Source organism: Oncorhynchus nerka, linkage group LG8, assembly GCF_034236695.1.
Source record: "Oncorhynchus nerka isolate Pitt River linkage group LG8, Oner_Uvic_2.0, whole genome shotgun sequence".
Taxonomy (NCBI): domain Eukaryota; kingdom Metazoa; phylum Chordata; class Actinopteri; order Salmoniformes; family Salmonidae; genus Oncorhynchus; species Oncorhynchus nerka.
Genome location: NC_088403.1, coordinates 18,122,355 through 18,142,041, shown reverse-complemented (window position 1 = coordinate 18,142,041; position 19,687 = coordinate 18,122,355). Strand labels below are relative to the sequence as shown.

At 40.6% G+C, this 19,687-nt stretch overlaps 1 protein-coding gene across 2 annotated transcripts in view; it reads left to right on the top strand.

Moving 5' to 3' along the window:
• The first annotated feature begins 547 nt into the window (after window positions 1-547).
• Window positions 548-19,687, top strand: part of LOC115127925 (sodium- and chloride-dependent GABA transporter 1-like) — a 42,251-nt gene continuing 23,111 nt past the window's right edge. For both annotated transcript variants that reach the window (XM_065021481.1, XM_065021480.1), the window contains exons 1-6: window positions 548-812; window positions 6,622-7,039; window positions 9,266-9,400; window positions 9,677-9,777; window positions 13,118-13,227; window positions 13,770-13,902. In XM_065021481.1, coding sequence (XP_064877553.1) covers window positions 6,802-7,039; window positions 9,266-9,400; window positions 9,677-9,777; window positions 13,118-13,227; window positions 13,770-13,902 — 717 coding nt within the window. In that variant the 5' untranslated portion in view covers window positions 548-812; window positions 6,622-6,801. The remainder of the gene's footprint in view (window positions 813-6,621; window positions 7,040-9,265; window positions 9,401-9,676; window positions 9,778-13,117; window positions 13,228-13,769; window positions 13,903-19,687) is intronic.

Here is a 19,687-nt window from a genome sequence, read left to right as displayed (position 1 = left end):
GTGCTCTTCATATTCCAGGCCTAGTGCCAGTAAGCAGTGGCTGTTTCATTTTTCAAACTTCCAAATGTCTTTCACTGCTCGGATTAGGACCTCCTCTATAAGGAAATCCCATGGTAACGGCCCTGGCAAAAGCTGACTGACCCTCAAACACAAACACACATTTTCAAAGATACATGTTCGCACACTCTGGGAAACACACATATACCCACACACTGCAATACACACTGTGACACCACCACCCACTCATTAGCACTGCGACACACACACACACACACACACACACACACACACACACACACACACACACACACACACACACACACACACACACACACACACACACACACACACACACACACACACACACACACACACACACACACACACACACACTCTCTCTCTCCACCCCCACCCGCACTGCAACACACAATGCACGACACCCTACCGGAATCAGGCGATTGACTTCTCCCTCATGGCCTGGGGCCTCACCGGGCAGAATAATAATCCGATCACACAACAGGTCGAACTTTATTATCCGCCACTCAGCACCAGCTGAAGGAAGAGACACCACCAGCTAGAGAGAGGAAAAAGGGAGAGGGTGAAGAAGAAAGAGGGGGAAGCACTTTTTTCTTTCTTTCCGGCAGCGTTGACATGATGACAGTTCCCTTGGGTGGGGCAGTGGTTGAAAGCTTTTCATAGAGGGGATAGCTGGATCCTTTCTCCATTGGATGGTTTTACTCATTTTACAGGTGTAAAGGTATAAGGAAGGGACCCTGATCACCTGACAAGGGACATTAAGACTTCAGATACAGGTATGCTGCAGATCCTTCTCCATCCTCCTTCTCCTCACAGAGCTCTGAGTTAACTCCAGGAAGAGTAGCTGCTGCTTCAGCTAATGGGTTATAAAATACTAAAACTACTAGTTAAGGTTGAATACTGTCAGATACAGATGCCCAGTAAAGTATTTAAAGTAAAGTATGTACTGTATACCAGGACGAGTACTATACACTCTTAGAAAAAAGGTTTCCAAAGGGTTTTCTTTGGCTCTCCCCGTAGGATAACCCGTTTTGGTTCCAGGTAAAACCATTTTCGGTTCCATGTAGAACCCTCTGGGGAAAGGTTCTACATGGAACCCACAACATTTCTAATTGGAACCAACCTGTACCTGTAACCAATAAGGGGTCTTCAAATGATTATCCTATGGCGACAGCCAAATAACCCTTTTAGGTTCTAGATATAACCTTTTTTTGTAACAGTGTAGTATAATATAAAACATACAATACCAAAACTTAACTTATGATACCCCAAAGTTGCCTCACTTTGGTAATGGGACACTGAAATGACAAATGACAAGACTATCTTGTTTTGCTTTTCAAACCAATGAGTTCATACGCTCCAAACAAATGGTGTTTTCATCATTTCCCCTCTCTGTTATCTGTTTACTTTACAATGTGGAGAACCATTCCTCTCCACAGCTCTGTTTACTTTACAATGTGGAGAACCATTCTTTTATCTGTTTACTTTACAATGTGGAGAACCATTCTTTTATCTGTTTACTTTACAATGTGGAGAACCATTCTTCTATCTGTTTACTTTACAATGTGGAGAACCATTCTTCTATCTGTTTACTTTACAATGTGGAGAACCATTCCTCTCCACAGCTCTGTTTACTTTACAATGTGGAGAACCATTCCTCTCCACAGCTCTTCTGGGATTTGGTTGGGTGTCTCCAATTCATCCAAAACACTAGTTTAATTGCAGGTGAAAACTTCAATACAAAGCATTGTGCCAATAGCAGCCGTACTTCTCTCTAAATGATTAGTAGCAAGGTTACACAAAATAAGTATCTTTGAAATGGTCATTTGAAAAAAAAGGTTTTGGTCAACAGGGCAAATTGCCCATGAGAAAAAACTCCAAGATATGCCTAAATTGGTCATGAGCTAAAAAGCAAAGAGTTTTACATTTGAATAGGGAATAGAAAGCAAAGAGTTTTACATTTGAATAGGGAATAGAAAGCAAAGAGTTTTACATTTGAATAGGGAATAGAAAGTAAAGAGTTTTACATTTGAATAGGGAATAGAAAGTAAAGAGTTTTACATTTGAATAGGGAATAGAAAGTAAAGAGTTTTACATTTGAATAGGGAATAGAAAGCAAAGAGTTTTACATTTGAATAGGGAATAGAAAGCAAAGTGTTTTACATTTGAATAGGGAATAGAAAGTAAAGAGTTTTACATTTGAATAGGGAATAGAAAGCAAAGAGTTTTACATTTGAATAGGGAATAGAAAGCAAAGTTTTACATTTGAATAGGGAATAGAAAGTAAAGAGTTTTACATTTGAATAGGAATAGAAAGCAAAGAGTTTTACATTTGAATAGAATAGAAAGCAAAGTGTTTTACATTTGAATAGGGATTAGAAAGTAAAGAGTTTTACATTTGAATAGGGAATAGAAAGCAAAGAGTTTTACATTTGAATAGGGAATAGAAAGTAAAGAGTTTTACATTTGAATAGGGAATAGAAAGCAAAGAGTTTTACATTTGAATAGGGAATAGAAAGTAAAGAGTTTTACATTTGAATAGGGAATAGAAAGTAAAGAGTTTTACATTTGAATAGGGAATAGAAAGTAAAGAGTTTTACATTTGAATAAGGAATAGAAAGCAAAGAGTTTTACATTTGAATAGGGAATAGAAAGTAAAGAGTTTTACATTTGAATAGGGAATAGAAAGTAAAGAGTTTTACATTTGAATAGGGAATAGAAAGCAAAGTGTTTTACATTTGAATAGGGATTAGAAAGTAAAGAGTTTTACATTTGAATAGGGAATAGAAAGCAAAGAGTTTTACATTTGAATAGGGAATAGAAAGTAAAGAGTTTTACATTTGAATAGGGAATAGAAAGCAAAGAGTTTTACATTTGAATAGGGAATAGAAAGCAAAGAGTTTTACATTTGAATAGGGAATAGAAAGTAAAGAGTTTTACATTTGAATAGGGAATAGAAAGTAAAAGTTTTACATTTGAAAGAGTAGAAAGTAAAGAGTTTTACATTTGAATAGGGAATAGAAAGTAAAGAGTTTTACATTTGAATGGGGAATAGAAAGTACAGAGTTTTACATTTGAATAGGGAATAGAAAGTAAAGAGTTTTACATTTGAATAGGGAATAGAAAGTAAAGAGTTTTACATTTGAATAGGGAATAGAAAGTAAAGAGTTTTACATTTGAATAGGGAATAGAAAGTAAAGAGTTTTACATTTGAATAAGGAATAGAAAGCAAAGAGTTTTACATTTGAATAGGGAATAGAAAGTAAAGAGTTTTACATTTGAATAGGGAATAGAAAGTAAAGAGTTTTACATTTGAATAGGGAATAGAAAGCAAAGAGTTTTACATTTGAATAAGGAATAGAAAGCAAAGAGTTTTACATTTGAATAGGGAATAGAAAGTAAAGAGTTTTACATTTGAATAGGGAATAGAAAGTAAAGAGTTTTACATTTGAATAGGGAATAGAAAGTACAATTTGGGAAAGGGAATGAAGACGATAAAGCAAGGAAAAACAAACAAATACTTTAGGCCATTTTCCAAGGATATTGCCATGAAAATAAATATGCACATTTACCAAACTAAAGCACAGTTCCAATAAGAACCGTAGGTCAAAAGTTTTCATTTGAATACATTGACATTTGAGCTCGACCAACCTTATAGCCTGCTGAAGTTTAACATGCTCCGGGACTTTGGCAACTTGCTTGTTGTTTAAAGTATTGTTTAAACCTCCTGCTTTGGGCTGGATATGTCAACGTGTGTAGTTCATACATGCATAATCTAGGAACTACTGTTTTACAAAGTCCCTAGTTGGAAAACGACTGTTTTTCTGGAAGATGTGCCGCAGCATTTACCCGACATATTCCCCCACGTGTGCCAGCCTGCTAGCAATTTGAGTTCTAGCCAATGAGCTTCAACCCATCGCCATTTGAGTGACAGCTTTCAAGAAGCACACACAGCAGAGCAAGAGAGACAGCAATCACGTAGTTCGCATATCTACACATATGTGATGTAGTAAGCATTTAAATCCACTAAGAAAATATTTTTGCATCTTTGTAGACAGACTTACATATGTCACAAGCATTAAATACATAGTGCATTACACATACAGACACAGCTGGTCACAAGCATTAAATACATAGTGCATTACACATACAGACACAGCTGGTCACAAGCATTAAATACATAGTGCATTACACATACAGGCACACAGCACGTCACAAGCATTAAATACATAGTGCATTACACATACAGACACACAGCACGTCACAAACATTAAATACATAGTGCATTACACATACAGACACACAGCACGTCACAAGCATTAAATACATAGTGCATTACACATACAGACACACAGCACGTCACAAGCATTAAATACATAGTGCATTACACATACAGACACACAGCACGTCACAAGCATTAAATACATAGTGCATTACACATACAGACACACAGCACGTCACAAGCATTAAATACATAGTGCATTACACATACAGACACAGCTGGTCACAAGCATTAAATACATAGTGCATTACACATACAGACACAGCTGGTCACAAGCATTAAATACATAGTGCATTACACATACAGACACAGCACGTCACAAGCATTAAATACATAGTGCATTACACATACAGACACACAGCACATCACATCACAAGCATTAAATACATAGTGCATTACACATACAGACACAGCTGGTCACAAGCATTAAATACATAGTGCATTACACATACAGACACAGCTGGTCACAAGCATTAAATACATAGTGCATTACACATACAGGCACAGCTGGTCACAAGCATTAAATACATAGTGCATTACACATACAGACACACAGCACGTCACAAGCATTAAATACATAGTGCATTACACATACAGACACAGCTGGTCACAAGCATTAAATACATAGTGCATTACACATACAGACACAGCTGGTCACAAGCATTAAATACATAGTGCATTACACATACAGACACAGCTGGTCACAAGCATTAAATACATAGTGCATTACACATACAGACACAGCTGGTCACAAGCATTAAATACATAGTGCATTACACATACAGGCACAGACAACAGCTGGTCACAAGCATTAAATACATAGTGCATTACACATACAGACACAGCTGGTCACAAGCATTAAATACATAGTGCATTACACATACAGCATTACACACAGCAGCTGGTCACAAGCATTTAAATACACATACAGACACACAGTACGTCACAAGCATTAAAGCAATCTACATAGTGCATTACACAGCTGGTCACATACAGACACACTGGTCACTGGTCACAAGCATTAAATACATAGTGCATTACACATACAGAGTCACAAGCATTAAATACATAGTGCATTACACATACAGACACACAACGTCACAAGCATTAAATACATAGTGCATTACACATACAGACACAGCTGGTCACAAGCATTAAATACATAGTGGTCACAGCAGCTGGTCACAAGCATTAAATACATAGTGCATTACACATACAGACACAGCTGGTCACAAGCATTAAATACATAGTGCATTACACATACAGACACACAGCACGTCACAAGCATTAAATACATAGTGCATTACACATACAGACACACAGCACGTCACAAGCATTAAATACATAGTGCATTACACATACAGACACAGCTGGTCACAAGCATTAAATACATAGTGCATTACACATACAGACACACAGCTCGTCACAAGCATTAAATACATAGTGCATTACACATACAGACACACAGCACATCACATCACAAGCATTAAATACATAGTGCATTACACATACAGACACACAGCACGTCACAAGCATTAAATACATAGTGCATTCACAACATTAAATACATAGTGCATTACACATACAGCACAGCTGGTCACAAGCATTAAATACATAGTGCATTACACATACAGACACACAGCACGTCACAAGCATTAAATACATAGTGCATTACACATACAGACACACAGCACGTCACAAGCATTAAATACATAGTGCATTACACATACAGACACAGCTGGTCACAAGCATTAAATACATAGTGCATTACACATACAGACACACAGCATGTCACAAGCATTAAATACATAGTGCATTACACATACAGACACAGCTGGTCACAAGCATTAAATACATAGTGCATTACACATACAGACACACAGCACATCACAAGCATTAAATACATAGTGCATTACACATACAGACACAGCTGGTCACAAGCATTAAATACATAGTGCATTACACATACAGACACACAGCACATCACAAGCATTAAATACATTAATGGCCAAACTCAATACCTTTGAATTGATTATGCCCCGATACTCAAACACATTAGTGTGTGTCGTCATTGAGGGTTCAGAGTTAGCATGAATGCACCACAACTCACAGTTACCTCTGTTCTATATCTATCTATCTATCTATCTATCTATCTATCTATCTATCTATCTATCTATCTATCTATCTATCTATCTATCTATCTATCTATCTATCTATAGGCTAGATAACTATATATTTGTTTCTGTGTCATACATCTACCATAAATTTACGAGTCAATGAGATTAATCTCTGTTGCTTCACAGCTCCACCTCATCTTCAGTTTCTCCTTCTCCCTGTGAAGTACACTGGTTAAGGACAAAAAGGACCAGACACACTAACCGAGGCTCAATTTGACCGTACATCATTTGACCACACATGGTGGACCGTACATAGTGGGGTTCAACCCGAGTGAACCGTGGCCCAGTGAACCGTGGTTCCGCCCTATGGGGAAGACTGGTAAGAGCACAGTGGACCTCAACTCCCCGACAGAGGTCAAACAGGCAGTCCCATTCGAGGTCATGGAGATGGTGGCGCCCCCGGATGGCGAGGAGAAGGAGGAAGTACTCCCTGACAGGGGCTCCTGGAAGGGCAAGTTTGACTTCCTGTTGTCATGCGTGGGCTACGCCATCGGCCTGGGGAACGTCTGGAGGTTCCCTTACCTGTGCGGCAAGAATGGAGGAGGTAAGATAAAACTGTTCGGGGAGGGAGGCCATTTTGGGCCTGGAGAGCCAAAACGGCGTCTGGGAGAAATCATTGTTACAGACTTTGAAATAGTGAGATTTCAAGGGGTGCCTGAAGAGGCACGAGGAAAACTACACATTTCAAAATATCATCAGTATAAAGCACAAACTATTACAATTCATGGGAGTGCACTGTTTGATTAACTAACACATTGTACTAAAAATTATATTTGAAGAAACATGCTATTTAATATTGTGGGTGTCCAGTGTCCGCATTTGCTTTAATGTGAACTATGGGACTTGCAAGATGTGTAAAATGACATGAAAATGAACAGGCATTGTAAAAAAGGGAGCTTTCAATGAGTACATTTGGCCATCCATCTTATTTAGTTTTATGCAACCTGAGTGAGAGAAAATCTAAACATGTCATTATTACCATGATGGTTATTTAATGACCGACCTTGATTTTTATTGATGAGGCTATTGTTAATAATGAAATTGCCATTAGGAAACATCTATATTTCATCACAATGTACTGTACACTGTGCTAGTATGCGGCATCATCTTTATGGACTATTGAGGCCACTTTCTGTGTTAGTGAGCGAATAATTACATTTTTCATGAGGACTAGATACATAACATCAACAGTGTTAGTGTTCACAGAAACGTTCTTTTTTGTAAAAGTGACATTGTTTTTCGAGGTAAAACAGTGTTTGGGAAACACTGATGTAACGTATTGATACAGTATTGCACAGTCCCCTTGTTTTCATGCATAGTTCATTCTATTGATTTCTGTAGACCTCATATATTTCACTAGTTCCACCATACATCAGGGCTCAGGTCTATATGTAAGCATCTGCGTATGTTACTGTCTGTGTCCTACATCCAACTTCTCCTTTGGAGATCAATCAAGTGTTTTGAATTCAATTCAATATTGATATCCATTTAACCCTTGCAGGAGTGCGCTTGTTTTGCACAGCAGCGTGTCCCTGTGTGGGGAGTTGACACTTGATATAGAAATTGTGAGTTTGGTTGTGTGCTCTGGATGATTTGTCAGACAAGTTTACCATCAGAACTGAGTGGGTCATGTCATCCCACTGGGCACACAGTGGTTGACTCAGCATAGTTTCCACATCATTTCAATGAAATAACATTGAACCAACGTGGAATAGACGCTGAACACATAGGATAGACGGCTAGTTTGTTAATCACATGTGATGATGGCCAAATCACACACTTCTGAAATCACCTATTTGTAATGATGTGCGCTGAGAGTCAGGAAGTAAGTTCAGGGAGTGAGTTCAGGGAGTGAGTGTTTTAATAAATAAACACACCATAATACTAACCACGAACAACACACAGACATGAAACAGAAACATTGATGCCTGGGGAAGGAACCAAAGGGAGTGACATATATAGGGAAGGTAATCAGGGAAGTGATGGAGTCCAGGTGAGACTGACAATGCGCAGGTGCGCGTAACGATGGTGACAGGTGTGTGCCATAACGAGCAGCCTTGTGACCTAGAGGCCGGAGAGGGAGCACACGTGACACTATCCATAAATCCACTATCTAAAACTGATTGAATACTGGCCATTTAGTGTCTTAACCACATCCGAGTCTCAATCCTTCAACCTTCTCTCGAAGTGGGCACTTGCACAACCCTCATGGTAAAAACTACAGGAGCCTGCCGAGGGGAGAAAGTCTCATAATAATGGACGGAACAGAGCTAATGGAATGGAACCTGGAAACCATGGAAACCATGTGTTTGATGTATTTGATACCACTTCACTTATTCTGCTCCAGTCATGACCACAAGCCCGTTCTCCCCAATTAAGGTGCCACCAACCTTTAAAAAAAAGCTGTCTCCAGCACAGGAGGTTGGTGGCACCTTGATTGGGGAGGGCGGGCTTGTGGTAATAGCTGGAGTGGAATAGGTGAAATGGAATCAAATGCATCAAACACATGGTGTTCTTTCGCACCTTCCTTGCCATTATTATGAGCCGTCCTCCCCTCAGCAGCCTCCTGTGGCTCCAGACAATGCTTACACCAATCCCATGCTTTTAAAATCTATGATAGTAAGTGTGCAAGTGCACAAGTTAGAGAAGGATTGAGAAAGGGGTTGCAGACCGTAAGTAAAAGTGTAAACACAGATGAAAGAGGATTTATTTGGTGTACATGTGAAACACACTTCCTGTTCTGACACACTGTGCCCTGGTCCTGTGACAGGGGCTTTCCTGATCCCGTACTTTCTCACCCTGGTGTTTGCTGGTATACCTCTGTTCCTGTTGGAGACGTCACTGGGCCAGTTCACCTCGGTGGGGGGGCTGGGGGTGTGGACCAAACTAATGCCTATGATGAAAGGTGAGATGTGTTGGAAATCCCACATCATATTGACAGATAGTCTAGGTAGGTGATTGATTGTTTGATTACATTAATTAGACAATTAAAGAATGCATATACATATGAATGCAACACATGAAACATCTTTGAGGAGTCAAGCTCATTGTAGTTCATATAAAAATCCAACAGAATAGATATATACATATCCCAAAGACAAATAATACTTAGCTATAGCAGTTCCTAGTTAGTTAACTAATTGTTTATTAATACTGACCTCTATCTCTCCCTCCCCTACAGGCGTTGGTCTGGCCTCAGTGGTGCTCTCCTTCTGGCTCAACATCTACTACATTATCATCATCGCGTGGGCTCTCTACTACCTCTTCAACTCCTTCAGAGAGGTAGGTGACATCACCACTACTCACCTCTTCAACTCCTTCAGAGAGGTAGGTGACATCACCACAATAAATTATCATCATCACCTGGGCCCTCTACTACCTCTTCAACTCCTTCAGAGAGGTAGGTGACATCACCACACTACATTATCATCATCACCTGGGCCCTCTACTACCTCTTCAACTCCTCAGACATCACCACACTACATTATCATCACCCTCTACTACCTCTTCAACTCCTTCAGAGAGGTAGGTGACATCACCACACTACATTATCATCATCTGGGCCCTCTACTACCTCTTCAACTCCTTCAGAGAGGTAGGTGACATCACCACACTACATTATCATCATCGCTGGGCCCTCTACTACCTCTTCAACTCCTTCAGAGAGGTAGGTGACATCACCACACTACATTATCATCATCGCGTGGGCCCTCTACTACCTCTTCAACTCCTTCAGAGAGGTAGGTGACATCACCACACTACATTATCATCATCGCCTGGGTCCTCTACTACCTCTTCAACTCCTTCAGAGAGGTAGGTGACATCACTCAACCTTCTAGGTGAAAGCTCTCTACTACCTCTTCAACTCCTTCAGTAGGCATCAGTCAAACTCCTTCAAATCACCACAATAAATTATTTACTGGCCCTCTACTACTTCTTCACTCCTTCAGGTGACATCACCACACTACATTATCATCACGGCTCTCTACTACCTCTTCAACTCCTTCAGAGAGGTAGGTGACATCACCACACTACATTATCACCATCGCCTGGGCCCTCTACTACCTCTTCAACTCCTTCAGAGAGGTAGGTGACATCACTACCCTAGAAAGCAGTAGGCCAGTCAAATCAAATCAACATTTACTGGTCACATGCACACGGTACAGTGAAATGCTTGCTAACTCTCCTCAACAATGCAGGAAAACATCTGTCCCAGATCTGTTCCTGCTGTCTTGCCAACTTTATTTTTACATTTTTTATTTCACCTTTATTTAACCAGGTAGGCCAGTTGAGAACAAGTTCTCATTTACAACTGTGACCTGGCCAAGATAAAGCAAAGCAATGCGACAAAAACAACAACACAGAGTTGCACATAAACAAATGTACAGTCAATAACACAAAATAAAGAAAAATAGAAAAATCTATGTACAATGTGTGCAAAGTAGAAGAGTAGGGAGGTAGGCAATGAATAGGCCATAGAGGCAAAAATAATTACAATTAAGCATTAATACTGGAGTGATAGATGATGATGTGCAAGTAGAGATACTGGGGTGCAAAAGAGTAAGAGGGTAAGTAATAATATGGGGATGAGGTAGTCGGGTGTGCTATTTACAAATTGGCTGTGTACAGGTACAGTGATTTGTAAGCTGCTCAGACAGCTGATGCTTAAAGTTTGAGAGGGCGATATAAGACTCCAGCTTCAGAGATGTTTGCAATTCGTTCCAGTCATTTGCAGCAGAGAACTGGAAGGAAAGGCGGCCAAAGGAGGTGTTGGCTTTGGGGGTGACCAGTGAGATATACCTGCTGGAGCGTGTGCTACGGGTGGGTGACCAGTGAGCTGAGATAAGGCGGGGCTTTACCTAGCATAGACTTATAGATGACCTGAAGCAAGTGGGTTTGGCAACGAATATATAGCAAGGGCCAGCCAACGAGAGCATACAGGCCGCAGTGGTGGGTAGTATATGGGGCTTCAGTGACAAAACGAATGGCACTGTGATAGACTACATCCAATTTGCTGAGTAGAGTGTTGGAGGCTATTTTGTAAATGACATCACCGAAGTCAAGGATCGGTAGGATAGTCAGGTTTACGAGGGTATGTTTGGCAGCATGAGGGAAGGAGGCTTTGTTGCGAAATAGGAAGCCGATTCTAGATTTAATTTTGGAATGGAGATGCTTAATGTGAGTCTGGAAGGAGAGTTTACAGTCTAACCAGACACCTAGGTATTTATAGTTGCCCACATATTCTAACTTCAAAGGGCATTGACTCCTATGGTCATAGCCTGGTTCCATATCTGTTTGTGCCCTGTTGCCGACTCAGCAGAAAGCACAATCAAATCTGGAACCAGGCTATGGAATAAGCAGTCAATAAATTGAATAGTTTATTGTCCTTCAAGGAGTATATTCTTTGCTGTGACTTCATAGCTTAACTATGTGACCTGACCAGAAATCAGTGTGGGTTGAATACGTTATAGACTATAATTAACAAATGCTCTAAGAAATACGCAGGCCTTAGTCAGACTTAGTCAATAGAGTTACTAAGTAGTTCACTTAATAGTGTTCTCACTCCTGTTCACTGTGGCTGTTCATTTTGTTCCACACAAAGACCTGAGACCGAGTTATTATATCTGTACAGACAGTCTCACCACTCTTCTCACACCAGACAGGAGCACAAAGAGATGGGTCAGGGGTGTGGGGGAGAGAGAGAGAGAGAGAGAGAGAGAGAGAGAGGCAGTAGGAGAGCTGGAGGTAGAAAGAGAGAGGGAGGGGAGAGGGAGGGAGACAGGAGAGAGAGAGAAGTCATCACTGAAATGAAGCAGACAATCTGAGACACTAAAGAGCTTTCCACTCAGTAGTGGTGAAGAAATACATATATGATGATGATGATGACCTGCGAACAGGAAATCAAATAAAATGGTTCTAAGCACAGAGTGTACCTGAGACTCCATTCCGGGTTATTTCATCTCGGTTAACTGAGATGTCATTTGGTCTGTCAACGGGAGATTGGTGTTTTTAGTGGTTTGTAGTTTTTTACATATAGCTTAACATAAATGAATGAAAATGCTATTATGTTCTTTGACTTGGCTTGATTGAAGCAATAGTGCAGCAATTAGATACAAGGTGGAAAGACCTTTAGTTTCTACATGACAATGAAAACCCTGCATCCATTGACTTCAATTCAAATGACTCTATTTGCTTGTGAGGGAGCTTGTTGTGTGGAATGGTTCCTATGACAAACAAAAAGCACATACAAATAAATACAAGCAGGCAGTAGAGGACAGGACAAAGGTGACACGAGTTGCTCACTCCATCAAAAAACATCATAGATTCCCACCATAATTGCCTCCTGTGCCAGCCAGCTCTGAGCCTGGGGAGGAGGCTACTACCATACATCATTGATTACTACCCTACTGTATGAGTTAAATAGCTCTCTGCTCTCCTCTGTTCTCCATTATGCAATGGACAATGCTAATGCATGTTGGTGCTAAAGTTCTGTCTGTCTGTCTTTCTGTTCCCACCCTCAACTCCTTGTTCTCGTCTCTTTTTGTCTTCCTCTTTGTCTCTTTGGCTGATTTCTTTCTCCCCCTCTGTCTCTCCATCTCCATCTGTCTCTATCTCTCTGTAGGATTTGCCGTGGGAGGGTTGTGATAACCCGTGGAACACAGACAAGTGTTTCTCCAACTACAGTTTGACAGACACTACCAACCTCACCAGTGCCGTCACTGAGTTCTGGGAGTACGTCAAATCATTTCTTTTAACACTTGTGGGGTTTCTGATGGTTTTTCATTTGACATCTAGCCTACATTAACATCAATCAATGAAAACGCTATTATGTTCTTTGAACAAAAACATTCATATACTAATAACCTTCATAAATATAACCAAAGGCTTGTTTTCCCGGTAGCATAACATGACATGTATTTATTAGACTGTTAGAATGTTGATGTCCAAAAGACACGTCATTGGCTGGAAGTGGGGTCCATGGAGGCCAGGCATTTCTAGTGCTTCTATCATTTTTCACTGAGTCATGTGAAAAGCATGGTGTCAAAGGTGGAAAACGTGTGTGTGCGTATTAAACGTGTGTGTGGGTGACCTGAGAGTTCATAACTGTTTGTTTGTGAGAATGTCCTGTCTGTCTGTATGGTGAAGTGATCATGTGTGTGTATAACATGTCCAAAAGTATGTATGCATGTGTCTGTGTGATCCAGGTGTGTGTGACTGCACTGATCGGTGTGTGTGTGACTGCACTGACCGGTATGTGTGTGTGTGTCTGCCAGGCGGAACATGCACCAGCTGTCCAGTGGTCTGGAGGAGCCTGGTGAGGTGCGCTGGCCCCTGGCTGGAACTCTGGCTCTGTCCTGGATCCTGGTCTACTTCTCTATCTGGAAAGGAGTGGAGTGGACAGGGAAGGTCAGCCCTGCTCTTATTATTACGCTCTCTCTTTTTTCCTTCTCTCTTTCCTTTCATGTCTCTTTCTCTCTCTCTTTGCCTTCTCTCTTTCCTTTCATGTCTCTTCCTCTCTCTCTTTTTGCCTTCTCTCTTTCCTTTCATGTCTCTTCCTCTCTCTCTTTTTGCCTTCTCTCTTTCCTTTCATGTCTCTTTCTCTCTCTCTTTTTGCCTTCTCTCTTTCCTTTCATGTCTCTTCCTCTCTCTTTTTGCCTTCTCTCTTTCCTTTCATGTCTCTTTTCTCTCTCTTTTGCCTTCTCTCTTTCCTTTCATGTCTCTTCTCTCTCTCTTTTTGCCTTCTCTCTTTCCTTTCATGTCTCTTCCTCTCTCTCTTTTGCCTTCTCTCTTTCCTTTCATGTCTCTTCTCTCTCTCTTTTTTGCCTTCTCTCTTTCCTTTCATGTCTCTTCCTCTCTCTCTTGTTGCCTTCTCTCTTTCCTTTCATGTCTCTTCCTCTCTCTCTTTTTGCCTTCTCTCTTTCCTTTCATGTCTCCTTCTCTCTCTCTTTTTGCCTTCTCTCTTTCCTTTCATGTCTCTTTCTCTCTTTCCTTTCATGTCTCTTTCTCTCTCTCTTTTTGCCTTCTCTCTTTCCTTTCATGTCTCTTCCTCTCTCTCTTTTTGCCTTCTCTCTTTCCTTTCATGTCTCTTTCTCTCTCTCTTTTTGCCTTCTCTCTTTCCTTTCATGTCTCTTCCTCTCTCTCTTTTGCCTTCTCTCTTTCCTTTCATGTCTCTTCCTCTCTCTCTTTTTGCCTTCTCTCTTTCCTTTCATGTCTCTTTCTCTCTCTCTTTTTGCCTTCTCTCTTTCCTTTCATGTCTCTTTCTCTCTCTCTCTTTTTGCCTTCTCTCTTTCCTTTCATGTCTCTTTCTCTCTCTCTTTTTGCCTTCTCTCTTTCCTTTCATGTCTCTTTCTCTCTCTCTTTTTGCCTTCTCTCTTTCCTTTCATGTCTCTTTCTCTCTCTCTTTTTGCCTTCTCTCTTTCCTTTCATGTCTCTTCTCTTCTCTCTCTTTTTGCCTTTCTCTCTTTCCTTTCATGTCTCTTCCTCTCTCTTTTTGCCTTCTCTCTTTCCTTTCATGTCTCTTTCTCTCTCTCTTTTTGCCTTCTCTCTTTCCTTTCATGTCTCTTTCTCGCTCTCTTTTTGCCTTCTCTCTTTCCTTTCATGTCTCTTCCTCTCTCTTTTTGCCTTCTCTCTTTCCTTTCATGTCTCTTTCTCTCTCTCTTTTTGCCTTCTCTTTCCTTTCATGTCTCTTTCTCTCTCTCTTTTTGCCTTCTCTCTTTCCTTCCATGTCTCTTCCTCTCTCTCTTTTTCTGTCTTGGTGCTTTCGTCTCGGTCTCTCTCTTTCTGTCTCCTGATGTCTGGGTGTCTCTCTCTCTGCCACTCCATATGACACATCTCCATCTCTCTCTCTCTGGCACATCTCTCTCTCTCTCTCTCTCTCTCTCTCTCTCTCTCTCTGGCACAAATATCTCTCTCTCTGGCACATCTTTCTCTCTCTCTCTCTCTCTCTCTCTGGCACAAATCTCTCTCTCTCTGGCACATCTTTCTCTCTCTCGCTCTCTCTCTCTCTCTGGCACAAATCTCTCTCTCTCTAGCACATCTCTCTCTCTCTCTCTCTCTCTCTCTCTCTCTGGCACAAATCTCTCTCTCTCTAGCACATCTCTCTCTCTCTCTCTCTCTCTCTCTCTCTTGCAAAAGGTATTTAATGAAAAACTCTCGTCACCTGTAAGACATCAACCACAATACAATTGATACAATGGCTAAATCCATTTCAGCAACATCATATACTATAGTTCAATTCTGAAACATGCAGCAGATCACAGCCTCCTTCCATAACGGTAACCTGGCAAAAAAAATACCTTAACAACTTTGTCGAGTTAGGGGGTGTTAAATTAACGCTCACTTTTTAAGAAAATAAATGTATGAGCAAGGAACACATCTTCGCATTCTGCTCCGAGGGTAATTGGAATTTAATGTGAACTGCACAAAGCAGAAAATTAACTCCTCCAAGGCCCTGGCCTTGATGGAATTTACAAATTAAACACAATCATTATTTGACAAAGTGCAAAGCATGTTCACAGATCTCTGTCAGGAGAGGAAGGCGAGGCAGGCGAGCAGGAAGTAGAATGTTTCAGTCCCTAGTGGGGAATGTTTCAGTCTGCTCATGTACCATCGAGGCTGGAAGTTCACCTTCATCTGGGATTTTTAGTTAGTCAACTACCCACCTTTTCACTCCTCACCAATACACCATGTCTGTTATTCAGGTGGTCTATTTCTCTGTCTCCTATCTGTTATTCAGGTGGTCTATTTCTCTGTCTCCTATCTGTTATTCAGGTGGTCTATTTCTCTGTCTCCTATCTGTTATTCAGGTGATCTATGTCTCTGTCCCCTATCTGTTATTCATGTGGTCTATTTCCCTGTCCCCTATCTGTAATTCAGGTGGTCTATTTCTCTGTCTCCTATCTGTTATTCAGGTGGTCTATTTCTCTGTCTCCTATCTGTTATTCAGGTGGTCTATTTCTCTGTCCCCTATCTGTTATTCAGGTGGTCTATTTCTCTGTCTCCTATCTGTTATTCAGGTGGTCTATTTCTCTGTCCCCTATCTGTTATTCATGTGGTCTATTTCTCTGTCTCCTATCTGTTATTCAGGTGGTCTATTTCTCTGTCTCCTATCTGTTATTCAGGTGGTCTATTTCCCTGTCCCCTATCTGTTATTCATGTGGTCTATTTCCCTGTCCCCTATCTGTTATTCAGGTGGTCTATTTCTCTGTCTCCTATCTGTTATTCAGGTGGTCTATTTCCCTGTCCCCTATCTGTTATTCATGTGGTCTATTTCCCTGTCCCCTATCTGTTATTCAGGTGGTCTATTTCTCTGTCTCCTATCTGTTATTCAGGTGGTCTATTTCTCTGTCTCCTATCTGTTATTCAGGTGGTCTATTTCCCTGTCCCCTATCTGTTATTCATGTGGTCTATTTCTCTGTCTCCTATCTGTTATTCAGGTGGTCTATTTCTCTGTCTCCTATCTGTTATTCATGTGGTCTATTTCCCTGTCCCCTATCTGTTATTCAGGTGGTCTATTTCTCTGTCTCCTATCTGTTATTCAGGTGGTCTATTTCTCTGTCTCCTATCTGTTATTCAGGTGGTCTATTTCCCTGTCCCCTATCTGTTATTCATGTGGTCTATTTCTCTGTCCCCTATCTGTTATTCATGTGGTCTATTTCTCTGTCTCCTATCTGTTATTCATGTGGTCTATTTCTCTGTCTCCTATCTGTTATTCAGGTGGTCTATTTCTCTGTCTCCTATCTGTTATTCAGGTGATCTATGTCTCTGTCCCCTATCTGTTATTCATGTGGTCTATTTCTCTGTCCCATATCTGTTATTCATGTGGTCTATGTCTCTGTCCCCTATCTGTTATTCATGTGGTCTATTTCTCTGTCTCCTATCTGTTATTCAGGTGGTCTATTTCTCTGTCCCCTATCTGTTATTCAGGTGGTCTATTTCTCTGTCTCCTATCTGTTATTCAGGTGATCTATGTCTCTGTCCCCTATCTGTTATTCATGTGGTCTCTTTCTCTGTCTCCTATCTGTTATTCAGGATGTCTATTTCTCTGTCCCCTATCTGTTATTTAGGTGGTCTATTTCTCTGTCTCCTATCTGTTATTCAGGTGGTCTATTTCCCTGTCTCCTATCTGTTATTCAGGTGGTCTATTTCTCTGTCTCCTATCTGTTATTCAGGTGGTCTATTTCTCTGTCTCCTATCTGTTATTCAGGTGGTCTATTTCTCTGTCTCCTATCTGTCTGGTCTATTTCTCTGTCCCCTATCTGTTATTCAGGTGGTCTATTTCTCTGTCCCCTATCTGTTATTCATGTGGTCTATTTCTCTGTCTCCTATCTGTTATTCAGGTGGTCTATTTCTCTGTCTCCTATCTGTTATTCAGGTGGTCTATTTTTCCTATCTGTTATTCAGGTGGTCTATTTCCCCTATCTGTTATTCATGTGGTCTATTTCTCTGTCCCCTATCTGTTATTCATGTGGTCTATTTCTCTGTCTCCTATCTGTTATTCATGTGGTCTATTTCTCTGTCTCCTATCTGTTATTCAGGTGGTCTATTTCTCTGTCTCCTATCTGTTATTCAGGTGGTCTATTTCTCTGTCCTATCTGTTATTCTATCTGTCCCCTATCTTATTCATGTGGTCTATTTCTCTGTCCCATATCTGTTATTCATGTGGTCTATTTCTCTGTCCCCTATCTGTTATTCATGTGGTCTATTTCTCTGTCTCCTATCTGTTATTCAGGTGGTCTATTTCTCTGTCCCCTATCTGTTATTCAGGTGGTCTATTTCTCTGTCTCCTATCTGTTATTCAGGTGATCTATGTCTCTGTCCCCTATCTGTTATTCATGTGGTCTATTTCTCTGTCTCCTATCTGTTATTCAGGTGGTCTATTTCTCTGTCCCCTATCTGTTATTCAGGTGGTCTATTTCTCTGTCTCCTATCTGTTATTCAGGTGATCTATGTCTCTGTCCCCTATCTGTTATTCATGTGGTCTCTTTCTCTGTCTCCTATCTGTTATTCAGGTGGTCTATTTCTCTGTCCCCTATCTGTTATTTAGGTGGTCTATTTCTCTGTCTCCTATCTGTTATTCAGGTGGTCTATTTCCCTGTCTCCTATCTGTTATTCAGGTGGTCTATTTCTCTGTCTCCTATCTGTTATTCAGGTGGTCTATTTCTCTGTCTCCTATCTGTTATTCAGGTGGTCTATTTCTCTGTCTCCTATCTGTTATTCATGTGGTCTATTTCTCTGTCCCCTATCTGTTAATCAGGTGGTCTATTTCTCTGTCCCCTATCTGTTATTCATGTGGTCTATTTCTCTGTCTCCTATCTGTTATTCAGGTGGTCTATTTCTCTGTCTCCTATCTGTTATTCAGGTGGTCTATTTCCCTGTCCCCTATCTGTTATTCAGGTGGTCTATTTCTCTGTCCCCTATCTGTTATTCATGTGGTCTATTTCTCTGTCTCCTATCTGTTATTCATTGTGGTCTATTTCTCTGTCTCCTATCTGTTATTCAGGTGGTCTATTTCTCTGTCTCTATCTATCTGTTATTCAGGTGGTCTATTTCTCTGTCTCCTATCTGTTATTCATGTGGTCTATTTCTCTGTCCCCTATCTGTTATTCAGGTGGTCTATTTCTCTGTATCCCTATCTGTTATTCATGTGGTCTATTTCTCTGTCTCCTATCTGTTATTCAGGTGGTCTATTTCTCTGTCTCCTATCTGTTATTCAGGTGGTCTATTTCCCTGTCCCCTATCTGTTATTCAGGTGGTCTATTTCCCTGTCCCCTATCTGTTATTCATGTGGTCTATTTCTCTGTCCCCTATCTGTTATTCATGTGGTCTATTTCTCTGTCTCCTATCTGTTATTCAGGTGGTCTATTTCTCTGTCTCCTATCTGTTATTCAGGTGATCTATGTCTCTGTCCCCTATCTGTTATTCATGTGGTCTATTTCTCTGTCCCATATCTGTTATTCATGTGGTCTATGTCTCTGTCCCCTATCTGTTATTCATGTGGTCTATTTCTCTGTCTCCTATCTGTTATTCAGGTGGTCTATTTCTCTGTCCCCTATCTGTTATTCAGGTGGTCTATTTCTCTGTCTCCTATCTGTTATTCAGGTGATCTATTTCTCTGTCCCCTATCTGTTATTCATGTGGTCTATTTCTCTGTCTCCTATCTGTTATTCAGGTGGTCTATTTCTCTGTCTCC